Source organism: Camellia sinensis, chromosome 14 (genome assembly GCF_055761805.1).
Source record: "Camellia sinensis isolate YWXY chromosome 14, ASM5576180v1, whole genome shotgun sequence".
NCBI lineage: Eukaryota > Viridiplantae > Streptophyta > Magnoliopsida > Ericales > Theaceae > Camellia > Camellia sinensis.
Window position 1 is genome coordinate 67,055,512 of NC_138974.1, and position 16,206 is coordinate 67,071,717.

Sequence of the window (16,206 nt, forward strand, 5' to 3'; positions counted from 1 at the left end):
ACCCGAATAGACTAGCCCATCTCCATGAATGATCCTGTAAAAGGCCGAGACAAGGCATAATGATGCCGAGTTGAGGCGCATCGATACCGAGCTGAGGAAACCTCGCAAGGAAACGTGGAAGTTGTGAATGTGTACATGTGCAAGTTGCCACCTCAGCTGGTCCCCTACACCTAGAATCACAGAAGTTGTTGAACTAAAGGAATGTGGTTTGTTATCAGCATGACTACAATGAGTATATGCATTCAATGACAACTACCGGGTGGTCCCCCACCTTGAGCAATGCTAAAAGGACATCTGGCAGCATCCAAACTCCATGAACCCACCTTGAGAAGCAAGCAAGGAACACTACATATACAACATGAACTTCACATTGAAGGTAACTGAACAATTCCAAGCAAAATCACACTTAGATACAAACTCAACTCTCGATACATTTTTTCTCCGATTGCTAATTCCCACACCGGAGGGGTTATCCGGCCAACCCCGGCCGGGCAGCTCTAACGGTGTTTCCTGTGGCAGGAACCTCAGTCCCTGGATAGTCCAATCGAGTGCGGAGCCCCAATCCACTTTCATCTAGTGCAGAATCCGGTACGTACAATTGGTGCGGTCAACGTGGATGACTTCATCTCTGAGCTTTGCACTATGTTCCGGCGATGGGGATTGAGGACATTTCGCCTTCAACACATACTCCACAGACGGAGAAAATGAAGGACAAAGGTTTGGCACTCCCAACAGTCTCGGAGGAACAAACTGGAAACAATAATCGAACCCCTGAATCCGTCGAGCATCGATTACCCTTCGCTGGAGGTTCTTCTCATCACTTTCTTCTGGAAAAGGATTATAGAGATCAAATCATAGACTCCATGGGGATGGAGACACAGGAGTTGAAAGCCCAACTTAAGAGGGTGCCGGGCGATCCGACGGAAAAGAAGACGGAAGCGGAGCCCTCTCGTTTGCGACGGAGGAGCTTATCCTGAGAGCCACCAGTGAAGAAGTTCCCTAGGAATGAGTCTGGGCAACAAAGCCAGCCTATCCCAGTACAGAGTGAGGCAGCAAGTAGTCACACTCACGAGTCACGCCAGAGAAGGGCCAAGAGGCAAAAGACAGTTTGCCAACAGACTGACTACCTTCCCCAGGACCTTCGTACTTGGTTGATTGGAAATAGGCAGAACGAACAACATCGGGATCATCTGGACCGTACTGTTCACCAGAGAGAACACTGAGCGCTGGACAGGCTCGTCTCTTCGCCATTCTTCCCGGAGATTGAGACCTTGAGACCTCCAAAGAAATTCACCCCACCAAAGTTCACTTCATACGACGGGAAGTCGGACTCGTGACACATATTAGCCATTATAGACAGATGATGTCCCTATGGAACCGAGATGAGGCACTGATGCATAAAGTCTTCCCATCCAGCCTGGGAGAAACCAGGCTTCGATGGTTCGATCGTCTCCCCGCTGGATCAATCCATGGATGGAAGTAGTTCTCCGAAGAGTTCCTAGCCAGGTTCGTCTCCAACACTAAGATCCCGAAGGAGCCGGATACACTGTTCGGTCTCCGAAAGGAGCAGGAGGAAACGCTGTGCAATTATGCTAGGAGGTACTGGGAAGAGTATAATGACTTGGAGAAAAATGTGTGTAGCGAACAGATGGCCGTTATGTCCTTCAAACATGGTCTGCGCCCGGAAAGTAAGCTGAGACAATCACTTACCAAGCGCCCGGCCACAGCTTTGAAAGATTTGTGTGCCAGGATTGAGCAGTACGCTCGCCTCGAGGACGAACAGATCCTCATCGAGGAAGCGTCAGCAGAACAAACAGCTCGGTACAAGAAGAGAACAGATCGAGGAGAACACCGAGGGATTGCAGTGAATGAAGTTGATAAGTCCAAATCCCACGAAGTCGTTGTGACTGTATTCAAAGAGCCAATCTATCGAATCCTGGAAAAGATCAAGAGAGAGCCCTTCTTTGTTTGGCCGCCGAAAATGTTGGGAGATCTAGCTCGGCGCAATCAGAAGCTCAGATGCACCTACCACCAAGACAGGGGGCACATGACTCAGAGGGCATTGAAGCAACACTTGGAAGACCTAGCGGTAGCCGGGCACCTAAGGAATTACATTGATCAAGATAAGGAAGTGGCCGAACTGGGGAACCCGCCACTAGAACCGAATGTTGAGCACCCACCTCGGTTGATAATAAATGTGATCCACGGGACAACGACTCAGGAATCTGATGAGGCACTGAAAGAAGAGATCACTAAGGCTGTGCAAATTCAGAGGGTCATGTCAGTGGAGCCTGCATCGAAAAAGGTACGTACAGTACCTAAATCCCCCTTGTGTACTGTTTCATTTACTAGTAAAGATTTAGAAGGCATACAGCACCCACATACTGATGCACTGATTATAACTGTGGGAATTGGAAAACGATTTGATGTAAAATGAGTCCTAGTAGATCAAGGCAGTGTAGCAGACATATTGTATTATGATTTGTTCAGAAAGCTTGGTCTCTCTGAGCAGCACCTTACCCCAGCGGCAGCCCCGTTGGTTGGTTTCAATTCACAGCCAGAATGACCGCTTGGCAGAATAGTGTTGCCAGTCGTGGTAGGAACAAAAACCCTCCAGATAGAGTTCTTGGTTATTAATACACCATCCCCTTACAACGCCATACTTGGCCGCCCATGGATTCATCAAATGGAGGTAGTCCCTTCAACCTACCACCAGCTCATCCATTTCCCAACGAAACACGGAGTAGAGCAGATCTCAGGGGATCAAGTTGCGTCCAAACATTGCTTCATGGTAGCATTAAAGGCAAAGCAACTCTGCAATCGGGCACAGACGGTAGAAGTGGTTGAACAGCAAGTCTTGGAAAATGTAGGGGGAACCCTAGAGGAAAAGATGGTAGAGGATTTGGAGAAAGTCTTGGTAAACAGAGGATAACCCAGAAAAGTACTTCTTTATCAGTACCTCGCTAGGCGCTGATGAGAAACTTCAGCTGCTGAAACTGCTGAGGGAAAATATGGAGGTATTTTCATGGTCAATGTATGATACTCCAAGGTTGGACCCAGAATTTGTTTGCCACAAACTCAACATCAACCATTCAGCTCGGCCCATTGTGCAGAAAAGTCGGAGATCCTCAGTTAAGCACACCGAAGTAGTAATTTCCGAAGTCAAAAAACTCCTGGCTTCAGGAGCAATTAGAGAAGTTCAGCAGTACCCGCAATGGCTGTCTAACACAGTTGTAGTCAAGAAGAAGAACGAAAAATGGAGAGTTTGCGTTGACTTCACTTGCTTGAACAAAGATTGCCCTAAAGATAGCTTTCCGCTGCCTTGCATTGATCAACTAGTAGACTCAATAGCAAGGCATGAGCGCATGAGCTTTCTAGACGCTTATAGCGGTTATCATCAGATACCACTGTTCGGTCCGGATCAAGAAAAGACAGCGTTTATCACTCCAAGGGGAACTTACTGCTACAAAGTAATGCCATTCGGCCTCAAGAACGCTGGGACAACCTACCAGCGAATGATCACTCGGATGTTCAAGGACCAACTGGAAAAAACCATGGAAGCTTATATAGATGATATGGTAGTCAAGAGCAAGTTCGCTTCAGACCATCTTACAGACTTGAGAGAAATTTTTGACATCTTAAAAAACCATCAGCTTCGCCTCAATGCCTCGAAATGCGCTTTTGGGGTAGGAACAGGGAAGTTCTTAGGATATATGGTCACTCACAGAGGAATTGAGGCAAATCCAAACCAAATAAAAGCAATAGAAGATCTTAAAGTACCAACAAAAGCTAAGGAGCTATAGAAACTGGCCGGAATGGCGGCCGCATTGAATCGGTTCATCCGCAAATCTTCAGATCGGATGAAGCCCTTCTTCCAGTTTTTGAAGAAAATGGCAGCATTTGAATGGGGTTTTGAGTGCACTGAAGCACTGTAAAGTCTCAAAAAATACCTCAGTACACCTCCCCTTCTGTCTACTCTAGAGCCAGGAGAGGAGCTGTACCTCCATCTAGCAGTCTCAGATCATGCCGTAAGTGCAATATTAATTCGAGAGGTTAACAAGGATCAGAGGCCTGTATACTACGTTAGCAAGACTTTACTAGATGCCAAGACACGGTATCTACCATTGGAAAAGTTAGCTTACACGCTGCTTATCGCCTTGAGGAAGTTACAACATTATTTCCAGGGGCAAACCATCAATGTCCTCACTGAATTCCTCCTCAGATCTGTATTTAGCCGAGCCGATTTCTCTGGTAGAACAGCAAAATGGGCAGTAGAACTTGGCGAGTTTGACATTCGGTATCAGCCCAGGACAGCAATTAAGGCCCAGGTCTTAGCAGATTTCGTCGCAGAATTTGCTCCCATCCAGAGTACCAAACCAGGAAACCTAAGTTCGGCACAGGTGCCATGCATCAACGAACAAGGAAAGCCATGCGCTTCGGAAGCCTGGAAACTCTTCATCGGAAACATCTGGCAGCTCTATGTTGACGAGTCGTCCAATAACCGAGGTTCGGGGCAGGAGTAGTACTTATCTCACCATAAGGATTTATCTAGGAACAGGCTCTCAAGCTCGGTTGGAAGGCTTCGAACAACGAGGCAGAGTACGAAGCGTTGTTGGCTGGCTTACGCAGTGCCGAACACTTCAGTTTTCTGGGGTCTACGAAACATGGGATGAAAGAATGGCCATGTACGCAGGCAAGGCCAAAGACTTACTCAAAAAGTTTCAATCCATACGAGTGGAACGAATTAGTCGGGACAAAAACGGCCATGCTGATGCTTTGGCTTGTCTCAGCTCATCAGTAGATACCAAAGATGCCAGAAAAGTTTGGGTTGAGTTCGTGCTAGAGCCAAGCATTGCATCACCAGTCCTCTGCAGCAGCGTAGAGCCGAGTTGGATGAATCCAATACTTGCTTTTCTAAAATCTGGTACTCTCTCCGAAGACAAAAAGGAAGCCAACAAAGTCAGACACAAGTCAGCTCGGTTTTGGATCTCACCATCCGGGAAGCTGTACAGACGCTTTTATCTTGGCCCTTATCTTCTATGTGTGCATCCAAATTTGGTCGAGAATGTTCTCTACGAAATTCACGATGGGATTTGTGGATGCCACGTTGGCGGAAGGTCGCTAGCGCACCGAGCCCTCACTCACGGGTATTAGTGGCCACGGATGCAACAAGATGCTCAGCAGTACGTACAGAAGTGTGATAAATGTCAGAGGTTTGCTTCATTCATTCATCAGCCAGCCAAAACTCTCACCCCACTCACCAGCCCATGGCCCTTTGCCCAATAGGGTCTGGATATTGTCGGACCATTGGCGCGAGGCACTGGGACACAGGCGATTCTTCATTGCAGCAATCGATTATTTTACTAAATGGGTTGAAGTCAAGGCATTGGCATATATCAAAGAGGCAGATACAAAGTGGTTTGTTATGAGAAATGTGGTAGTGCGTTTCGGCATCCCGCGGGTACTGATTGCAGACAATGGAACATAGTTTGATGGTAAGATCTTCATAAAGTTTTGTACCGACCTCAGGATCGAGTATAGAAACTCTTCTCCAGGGTACCCGCAAAGCAATGGACAGGCAGAAGCCTCAAACAAAACCATTATCAACGGAGTAAAGAAACGGCTTGAGCATGCCAAAGGAAAATGGGTTGAAGAGTTACCCCACGTGCTATGGGCATACTGAACCACAGCACGGCGATCAACGGGGGAAACACCTTACTCACTAACTTACAGAATGGAGGCCGTCATCCCACTCGAAGTCGGCCTTCCAACCCTTCGGTTTGAATTGTTTGAGAGCACCAATAACGAGGAAACTATTGCACAAGCACTAGATATGGCAGAGGGCCGAAGAGAAGTAGCACCGATCAGATTTGTAGCGTATCAGCAGCAGCTCATCAAGAGTTTCAACCAAAAAGTTTTCCCAAGGCAATTTACACCAGGAGAACTGGTTTTGAGGAAAGTTATGGATAACAAAAAGGTGCCTGGCGAGGGCAAACTTGGGCCTAACTGGGAAGGTCCCTACAAAGTCACAGTTGTTGTCAAGAATGGAGCTTACTACCTAGAGGATCTTAATGGCAGAGCTATACCTCGGCCCTAGAACGTAGCAAATCTCAAGAAATACTATCAATAGAATTGTCCCCCACCTTCTCTATCAGAATGTAAAGGCATTTATCTGTTGACCAATGCAAATTCTTCCCTACTTCTCTTAAATTTATCAAATTCTTGTAATAAGCTTTGATGTTTATCAAATGGAATTAGCTTTGGTTCTTACCAAACGGAAATAGCTTTGATGATTATCAAACGGAATTAGCTTTGGTTCTTACCAAACGGAATTAGCTTTGGTCCTCACCAAATGGAATTAGCTTTGATGTTTATCAAACAGAATTAGCTTTGGTCCTCACCAAATGAAATTAGCTTTGATGTTTATCAAACGGAATTAACTTTGGTTTTAACCCAAATGGACTTAGTTTCAGAACGACCGGACGTAATTTAAATTTGGTTAGCACTCAAACATGCTAAGTGGAATTGCTTGGTGGAATAATGTTTGGCAACTAAATTGGACTTTAGCCAAGTGGAATTGCTTGGTGGAAACCACACTAACATATCTTAAGTTAACGTCTTTGAATCCACAGAATTCCTCAAGTACCAACACGTCAACACTTCAGTACTGATTCAAACAAACAGAGTTAGAACAAGCATGCCCAGGTTCTATCAGGAGTAAACTTCCAACATTAGTTTTACTCAACTCCAGGTGGGGGCACACAATTGTTTTTCAAAACCAACCTGGACCTGAGTAAGACACCTCTTCATGCCTTTATCACATTCAAATGCACCTATGCTATCTAAGTTGAAACAGACTCAAGCAGTTTTACATGAGGGGACAATCTTCAGTACCGATCTTACTTAGCACCATGTGGGGGTAAACAATTGTTTTCTTTCAAAACCAACCTGGACCTAAGTAAGACCCACTTACGAACTCAAGCACTGCTGTACCACATATCCGTCAGCCACACCGAGCATCAGTTCAGCCCTAAGGTCCCAACAGTGCTCGGTCGGGTGCAACCAGTACAATGCCACACTGAGCATTAGTTCGGCCCCGAGGCCTCAACAATGCTCGGCCGGGGACAAGCAGTACAGAATCAAACAGAACATCCATTTAAAAGCAGTACAGAATCAGACTGTCACGAACCAAACCCGCCCCTGTAGGTTTAGCACCGTGACCGGCCAGTAATCCGTGGATTACCAAAGGCCTCTGAACAGATTAGCAAATAATAAGGGGCTGCGGAAGTAATAATACAAAATAGACAAGGTCCAATGAACTGTGATAACGTACATGGGACAGAACATTTCAAAGCTTATTTATATATACATAAACATGCCAGTCCAGATACACAATATTTACAAGGTATTTACAGAATGTACTTCCAAAGACCTGACTTTACAGAGCATACACAAAGACTAGCATGAATACAAAAACAGCCATGGCTTAGGCTTCGTTCGGAACCTCCTCGGGAGGCACAACGGTTGGTTGACAAAATAGAACAGAAGGCCGTCAATTCTGGCCCTAGTCACACGCCGGCTCACCTACATACATAATATAAACTGTGAGCTAAAGCCCAGTGAACAATAACAGAGTAAAGGATTTAATGAATGATGTCCGTCACAGAGTTAGAAATCAAATTCTTATCAGAACACATTCATATACATATTCATAATCATTTCTATATTCAGATTTCGCATATAATCATACATGGTACATCCCTTAGCGTTAACAAATCCAATGGCCCATAAAAGGACGACCTTGAAGGCATTCTGATGACTCATGTGCACAGAGACGTTTCTGATGACCCATAAAGGGACCTGATGACCCATAAAGGGACACATATCATATGATGCTAAGGATGCCATGAATAACTTTCAGAATTTTGGACAACCATTCATTCATTTCAAACATAGCATAGCATTTCAAAGAACTAATTACTTCATATCATAATATTCAGAAATTACTTAACATTGAACATAACTTTACAAAATTATTACTCACAGATGATTGATAGCCCTAACTAGATGGTAAGGCGGCCCTTCATTTGTTCTGAGATGCGTGACCTACATGAACACACATACGAACACACACTTGAAATACACGTTCGAATTGTACATAACTTACGTCGTTTGCTCTTTGTGTGTTTCTAACCCTTAATCCTTAAACATGGCTTAGAAATGCCTAGGATGGAATGAGGATGCAAGAATGCATTGGAAAACATTTCTCAAGATTTGTTGAATATAAGGTCCATGCTTGAGCGTGGTTTCCCTCGCTCGAGCGGACATGCAGACAATGAAGCTTCGCTCAAGCGTGAATCTCCTCGCTCGAGCGTACTGTAAACTCATGAAAAAGTGCTGGATGCATGATTTTCACGCTCGACGGGCGCTCGACCTACGCTCGAGCGCGAGACTCAGAACCTCGCTCGCGCGTGGATTTCCTCGCTCGAGCAGACTGTAAAACACAAGATCTTCTGGGTATATGCATTTCATGCTCGAGCGTATACTTTCACGCTCGAGCGGAGTGCACGTACTCAGGGTTCACACTCGAGCGTAAAGTCCCACGCTCGAGCATGGATCAAATTTCTGGAAATTCCAGATTTGATCACCAAGCTCAAATTCGACCTTTGAAGCATCAAACTCAATTTTCTAGACCCAAAACTTTGGAAAACACTTAATAACTCATAGAACAACATGTTTAAAATATCATTTCAAGAAATCATGGCCCAAAAGGATATCAATTTTGCACAAACTCAACTTAAATTCAAAATCAATTGATGAACATCTCATGCAAGTACATTTTTGAGCTAAGGCTCTTAAAAACATGATCAAATGCTACCAAATCACATGAAACTCATTGTGTTTCCAAAATCAGAATAGACTCAACACATGCATGAAGGAATTCTTGAAATAAATCTCTAAAATGCCATGAAACATGCATGCATGCATGAATTCATTCTTAATTTCCAACCTTTAATTCAATTCACATGTTAATTCGCTTACATAACTGATTTCAAGCATTAATCAACTAAATTACAAGGCTAGAGACTAACATTCTTACCTGAAGTTCTCAATTCCTTATGGTTAGAGATGTTCTTGAGCAAACCACCAAGGTCTCTTAGCAATGTCTCCTAATCCTCAAGCTTGATCCCAATTCCTTTCCTCTCTCACTCTCTCCCACGTTTTCTTCCTCTCAAAGCTCAAGTGTGGTTAAGAATGACTAAAGGAGGTGAGTGGGGCTCAATTAGCCTAATAAGTGGTAATGGCTCACAAATAAACAAATGTCATTATTTTAATCAAATTTAATCGTTCCGAACCGAATTTTAATTAAACCTACCATAAAATTCTATAAATTCTAACTAGTACATAAATCAAGTCAATTTCTGATTCGAATGCCGATAAGGCTTTCAATTCGCAAACCGAAATTAAATCGTGAATAGATCTTTCTACGCCTAACAGATATAAACACAACAATGCAACACACATACATGCATTTTAATTCAAGATTCAACTAAATTTCTAATTAGGCATAATTAATCATGGATTAGCGTTAATCAGAGGTTAGGGTTGTTACACAGACCGAGCATTTATTCGGTCCCGAGGTCCCAACAGTGCTCGGCCGGAGGCAGGCAGTATAGAAAACATTCAAACAGCATCAGATTGCAAGTTCAAAAGGCACAGATGGCCCCATAACCAGATGGCACAGGTAGTATAGAAAATTCTATCAGCCAACAAAATGCACAGATGGCTCCATAACCAGCAGCAAAGAAAAAAAAAGAAAAAAAAAAAATTGTCTTGGCAAGTGTACAAAGAAAGCTCGTCATGGAAACCGAGCCACAATACATCAAAATAGAAAAGCAAAAAAGTTCAAATCCTTTCAACATCAATTTTCATTAACAAAGGGTAACTCAGGAGCAGCATCAGCAATTTTGTCCAGGCCGTCTGGGGGAGGAAAAGTAGAGGCAGCTCCAACTTCTTGAGAAGTAGAAGCCTCCTTAACCACATCTCCCATGGCTTCGGTCTCCAGGGTTTCAATCCCTTCAACATCCACCGTTTTAGCGGCAACATTACTGTCCTGGGTCTTGTTTGCAGAATCAGCTTCTGGGAAAACTTCGACTGGAAGAACAACAGGGGTGGAAACAATCTTCGAACCCAAGGATCTCGAAGGAAAGGGAACTTTCTGAAACAGGTAAGAGCCTTCAGGAACCAGCGCAGCAGCCAAAGCACTCGTCCAACCCTTTAGATGGAGCTTGTCTCGCAGTACTAGCACCTCCTCCTTATACGCTGCCCCAACTTCATCCCAACCTTGTTGCCAATGCTGGGCCTCCAAAGCAGAGCGCTCGGTAGCCATCACAGCAATAACGGCTTCCAGTTTGGCCACCTTCCCCTCGAGTTGAGCTTATGTCCCAATAGCAACCTCCTTCGATTTTTCAATTGAAGCGACGATCTTGTTCAACCGAAATGTTTTCCTCTCCGTGGTTCGGCGTCCTTCTTTCTCTGTCTCCAAGCTTACCGTCAGTCTCTCAGCGTTCATTGTGGCCTCCAGCACGACCCTTTCTAGCTCTTCAGCACAGGTAATGGACAGATGCATTCTCTGGATACACTGCAAAGGACAACGAAGAATTAAGAGAAAATGAGACAGCAACGCAACAATAAAGACAAGTAAAACGAGGAAACACTTACAGCAGTCATCATCTGAAGGGTCCTCTTCAGGATAGGAATATCACGGGGCCCATTATGGTCAGCCATGTTGATTGGCATTAACAAAAACTTAGTCAAATCAAAGGCAAAATCTTGTGAAGCAACAACTGAATCAGAAATGAAAATGGGCCTGCCTTTATGCGACATTGGCGGCTCCCATTTCTCAAAAGTGTCATCCTCAACAGGATCCTCAGAAGCTTCCCCCACCACTGCTTTGCCAGTCTCTCTTCTTCTCTTTTTTGCTCGCGCAGCGACTAAAGCTGAGGGCTTGGCAGCAATCGCAGGGGTCCTAGAAGCTCCCACCTCCATCTTCACTTTCATTAGGCTCTTCGTCTCGGTCCTTTCCGAAGGGGTTTCCAAAACATCAGAGGCTCCGAAAGCCTCCGTTTCTAAATCCACCAACACTCTTCTCTTCGCCACAGACCCGCCCCCTGCGAAACTGGGGGCAGGGGAGGGCGCTTTCTCAGAAAGTGCACCTTGACTCCTGCGACGGTTCGTGACCAAAGGAGTGAGAGACGTGTCGGTCTCGGTATTAGAGTCTAGAAGGGCAGCAGTGAGCCTCGCCTTCTTTGAAGTAGTGGAACGATAAGTAGACTGATATTCCAATAACTCAGGTGCAGATCTCTTTTTATACCTCAGGGCCGCTTTTATGGCTTCAATGTTCTCTCGGTTTGGTCTTCGTTGCAAAAAAGAAGTGATCCATTAGAGCAACATCCAAAATAAAGTAAAAAATACAAAAGACATTAGAAGGAGAGGCCCGAACCTAGGTAGCCATCTTTCTGCGGCATCCTCTCAGATTGAAACTCAGTTCCGGCGGGGAACTCCCAGTTTCCACCAACTTGTAAGAAATCATCGTTGTGCTTATCCGAATTGGGCAACCTAATAACCAAATGGCAATCAAACAAGCGAACACGCAAGTAACACGTGCTGTGGTCTTTGTTATGAGAAAGAGTATAACAACCTAAGATATCCTATATGTCAAGGTTCAAACCCAATCATCTATTGAGGGCAGACACGCCACAAACAACACAAAAAAGGCCCTGGCCCTAGTGGTCATCATTGAGGCCCTGGCCGACCACCGGGTTACGAAGTCAGAAAAACTCTCCTTAGGCTCCTGCCTAGTCGTCTCGAGATCACGGGTTGTGACATCGATCTGTGTATTATAGGCGTACTGAGCGTCAAAAGCCTCGGCCATCTCATCCCAATCCTTCTTAACATCGTCTTCCTGTTTTGCGTACCAGATGGCCGCCACACCCGACAGGGTCCGGCCGAATAAAGAAAGCTTTTGTAGTCTGGTGAGGCCCATCAGCCTTAATATGTCTGAAAACAGCCGTAAGTGTACCATGGGATCCCCGGACCCGTCAAAGCGGTCAATATGTGGCATTTTAAAGCGGTCTGGCAGCGTCACGGCAGCTTCGCTATACCCATCCTCAATGTCCGGGATGAACTTGATGCCCTGAGATTTCTTGAACAGCTTTTCAAGCTTACTCACCTTCAATGCTGTGGGGTCCACCTTGGACTCAAAGGGAGAATCCGAAAGGTTGGTGGGTGTTTTGGATAATTGGGGTAGGATTGGGGGCAGAGCCGGTCCTGTCGGAATGTCCGTATCTCCCTAGACATTTGATGCCTCCTCAGGTGCTGGAACTCCTGGTGAGGGAGGGGCTTGGTGCGAAGCAGATGCTCCGGTTTGGTACTGTAGCCGGGTAATTAACTCTGCCTGTTGAGCCATGATCGTAGCCTGCTGTTTGGCAAATTCTGTCTGGCGGGTAGCGTCTTGCTGCATGAGTTTCATACTTTCTTGGAGTTGACGCATCATTTCTTCCATCCCTGCCATGTTCTGATGTTCCGACTGACTGACTGGTATATCTATCTCTGTGATAAAAACTGAGGCCTTAGCCTGACTGTTCACTGGTGGGGTGAATAAGGGCCACTGATCTGGTAACTGCTGAACCGGTGATCTGTGCCTAACTGGCCCCTTTTACCCTGCCTCTGGCAAAAGAACGCTGATTGCCCTTGAATTGAATATCTGACCCAACAAAGTCTATCAGCATAAGTCAAATGAATCCGGGGGATCTCAGAGCCTTCTGAAGCTATGGTTCCAGGACTACCTAGCAAAAGAGAAAATAGAGAGCATCTCAGCCTGACTTCACTAGAATAGATACGAACACAACTGAATGACTGCACTCTTTGCTGAATTCTGCCCCAAAATTCTGCCTGTGAACTGATACCCTCAGGTAAAACTGATTCCCAAATACTGATGCCCGTAGGCCTGATACCCAAATTTGCAAACTGATGCATGTATTCCTGTAGAGGCACACTCTAAAAGCACATAGCAAGCAAATGAGAGCCAAAACACCCCTATGAAGGGGTAGGGTTTCCCTGTCCTATTTTGTCAGGAGCTAGGGTTTCACTATGCACGCAGCGATTTCAAACAACCTAAACTCGGGTAAGTAACCTGTCCTAGCTTGGAATGATCACTATGGATTCCGAATATGCACTAGGGCGAATGGTCAAAAAAGGTGCCCCGGTAAAATCGGGGTTTGTGTTCCTGTCGTGGCAGAGCCCACAACCGGTCAGCCTTATGGCACGCTTCTCGAAACGAGCCTCCGGTAAACCGTTTAGGAATAGCATATGGCAAACACGGTGTTCTAGGCGCACCAATGCAAATGCAATGCAAAGAAACACATAAGTGTAGTCAAAACCAGACATCATGAGTACGAGTCAAGTTCTCTAAATCCCCAGCAGAGTCGCCAAAAACTGTAGACGCGCCCTCGGGCCTTACTACAGTTCAGGACTCAAAGTCACGGTCCTATATCTAATCTCGCAGAGTGCAATGCAAGACCGATGACTCATCAAAGAGTCTAAATCCGGCAAATCGTTTTGGAAAACAAATTTTTTAGAAAGAAGTGCTAAACATGGACTGTTTTGCCAAATGCAGAGTCGCTACCTAAATATTTATTTTGGGGGAATTTAAGAAACCCTGACTCATTGCCTAAGGACACGTGTCCGTCATCACCAAAGTTGCCTCGGCTCGAGAACTTGGGTACGATTGGGGAAGGTCACTTCGTGAGCACCCCCGCTCGCCCGATCAAAGATCGGCCTCTACTAACCATGATATCTAGTTTTGAAAACATTATGCGTTCTTATTCCGGTTATTAGCCTAGATTTACTATGTGATGCGCACAGCATACAAGTATAGACTGGATCGCCTGAATTGGAACAAAACATTTCATTTTGGTTTTTGAAAGCAGTTTGTTACTCGTAAGTAGGCTTGAAATGTAGATTTTGCCACCCTCGGGTGGGCTTAGAAAAGATGGTTTTGTCACTATCTAGTGGGCTTAAAACCCACAGTTAATGCATTATTTCAATTCAAATAACCCAACCTTCACTCACAGACATTCGGGCAGTTATATCATATAAGCAAATAGCCTCATGGTAAAGTATGCTATCATGGCAGTCACTCACACGCGTGCAAGAGTGCTAAAGCATAACCATTTACCGAGTACTCCAAGCCAAAACAAAAGCTAATTAGAAATCCATGCATGGTCCTAACTATATAGAAATGCCTAATGCAACACATGCAAAATGCAACTAAGATGGGCTCGGCTATTCTAAAGATGGCATGTGAAATGCTACAACTAACAAGTATTCAACTCGGAATTGAAATACAAATGCAGTTAGTATGATGCGCTGAGCCCGGTGCATGCAATAGAGATGAATGATGCAAACATGCAAGCATAAGTATGCTAATTGAAACATATCCTAATCTAACCATCATAAGCTGGTAAATAAAAAGGAGAAGGACGTGAGGTTGGAAGACATACATCATACACACGCACACTTATTATAACATTGCCCTCGCTCGGAGGGTCCGAATAAATAATATACAGTCCGAATAAATAGTACAGTCTGAATAAATACAAAATCCTAATTAATTAACAATTTAACTAGGAAAGCAAGTAAATAGCGTGCAAACTACAAACTGGACTGCCTCAGCTCTTGTTCCGAATGATGAATGATGCATGCTTGAGTTGTCTGGCGCGAAAATCCATTGCGATGCCCCGATTCACCTCTGTTTGCAATTAATCCCGGAATACTATGCAAGGCTTTAGAAAGCTGCTGATTTCTGATTTGCTGCAACAGACAACAAGAAAGGGGCACAACAAAGTATTTTCACATGTGTATGCATGACTACTCTTCAGGGAGTGTAATCCTCGATCCTCATGCCATCAATCATGCATCTCGATGCATGATGGCCGAGGAGTCGAATTGCACGACTCAATGTGAAATGAATGCACATGAAAATACAACAAGACCTAAACTCCATCATGGGTAATCCGGAGTGTCGGCGACCGGGAATTGAGACACGTTCCGTCACTCGGAGTACGAAACGTCCCTCGTTTCCTGTGCTTGGGCTAACTCCTATCCCAAACACAATGCAAATGATATGGCATATACAATGCGACTAACATACAACCTAGCATACGCAATGCTATGAAATGGCATACACAATGCTCGATGGACTTACACCGACATGAGTGGACCTCAGCCACACTCACATCAGTGGCCATTAGATGAAAATGAGACAACCGAAACGCATGCAAACATGCACAAATGCAAAGGACCGATCCTGAGGCATATCATGCAACTCTAACTAAGCATGGCAGAGGATGAAGTATGGCATAGAATGACACATGATACAGCTCTGAAACATGAGACAAAATGGTCCCGAAACATGCAAACATGGCACACAATGCAAGCTAGGGGGCCCGGGCACCAAAACTAGTGAAGTACGTTACACTAGAGGTACCCAAAGCAATGCACCAAAGGAAAAACTAACCCCAAACAGACCCTAGGTAGGTCTGAAACAGTAGGGAAATGGCCTAAAATGATGGCTCGGAATGCAACGGAATGAAGCTCATTCAATGGTCGGTAAATGAGGCATACAAGCCCGACTCTCAAACGCATTTAAAGAGATGAAAACATGGCAACATGGCATTCAAACAAGCTCTGAAATGTGATGAATGATAGGCTCAAATCATGGAAATATCTTAGTACATGCATGCAACGAACCTCAAAACTCGAAGATAGGCAAGTGCATTGAACTACAAGCATGCAAAACTAACATCATTCAACCACAAGACCCAAAAACAGAGCTAGGGTAGTCTAAAATGAGCACATTATCAGTTCAAGGCATGACCAAAAGGTGCCAACATGAAGGGCCAAAACAACATGCAACATAGGCTAGTGAACCATGAGTTGTTCTACAGCTATATGAAGCATATGAGGGTTCACCCAACCAGCCAAAAATAGAAGTATTTCATGCCAGATAAACCCCAAATAACCACTGAAATGCATCCAATGCATGCAAAAATGATGAGCTTCTTTGGAGGGCCATGCAAGGGGTTACTCAACACATACAACAAGGACACTTAGCATGGCAAAACCAACTCTGGAAATCAAATA

The 16,206-nt window shown here is 44.8% G+C and overlaps 4 protein-coding genes across 4 annotated transcripts; all 4 read left to right on the forward strand.

Moving 5' to 3' along the window:
* The first annotated feature begins 1,648 nt into the window (after nucleotides 1-1,648).
* LOC145807049 (uncharacterized) lies at nucleotides 1,649-2,932 on the forward strand. Its single transcript, XM_082904964.1, has 2 exons — nucleotides 1,649-2,305; nucleotides 2,618-2,932. Exons 1-2 carry the CDS (start codon nucleotides 1,649-1,651, stop codon nucleotides 2,930-2,932), a joined length of 972 nt encoding a protein of 323 aa, XP_082761090.1.
* An 883-nt stretch (nucleotides 2,933-3,815) lies between these two features.
* On the forward strand, nucleotides 3,816-4,523 carry LOC145807050 (uncharacterized). Its single transcript, XM_082904965.1, has 2 exons — nucleotides 3,816-3,909; nucleotides 3,982-4,523. The coding sequence occupies exons 1-2, from the start codon at nucleotides 3,816-3,818 to the stop codon at nucleotides 4,521-4,523; spliced, it is 636 nt and encodes a 211-aa protein (XP_082761091.1).
* A 154-nt stretch (nucleotides 4,524-4,677) lies between these two features.
* On the forward strand, nucleotides 4,678-5,154 carry LOC145807051 (uncharacterized). The gene has a single exon (XM_082904966.1). It carries the CDS (start codon nucleotides 4,678-4,680, stop codon nucleotides 5,152-5,154), a length of 477 nt encoding a protein of 158 aa, XP_082761092.1.
* Nucleotides 5,155-5,734: 580 nt separating this feature from the next.
* LOC145807052 (uncharacterized) lies at nucleotides 5,735-6,097 on the forward strand. The gene has a single exon (XM_082904967.1). The coding sequence runs from the start codon at nucleotides 5,735-5,737 to the stop codon at nucleotides 6,095-6,097; it is 363 nt and encodes a 120-aa protein (XP_082761093.1).
* Nucleotides 6,098-16,206: the final 10,109 nt, after the last annotated feature.

Excerpts from the sequence above, each read along its gene's own strand:
- LOC145807051 (XM_082904966.1), top strand. The coding sequence starts at position 4,678 with ATGGCCATGTACGCAGGCAAGGCCAAAGACTTACTCAAAAAGTTTCAA.
- LOC145807052 (XM_082904967.1), top strand. The coding sequence starts at position 5,735 with ATGGAGGCCGTCATCCCACTCGAAGTCGGCCTTCCAACCCTTCGGTTT.
- LOC145807050 (XM_082904965.1), top strand. The coding sequence starts at position 3,816 with ATGGCGGCCGCATTGAATCGGTTCATCCGCAAATCTTCAGATCGGATG. Across the intron at positions 3,910-3,981 it reads AATGGCAGCATTTGAATGGG|AGCCAGGAGAGGAGCTGTAC; the intron begins GTTTTGAGTGCA and ends TGTCTACTCTAG.
- LOC145807049 (XM_082904964.1), top strand. The coding sequence starts at position 1,649 with ATGGCCGTTATGTCCTTCAAACATGGTCTGCGCCCGGAAAGTAAGCTG. Across the intron at positions 2,306-2,617 it reads TGGAGCCTGCATCGAAAAAG|ATAGAGTTCTTGGTTATTAA; the intron begins GTACGTACAGTA and ends AAAACCCTCCAG.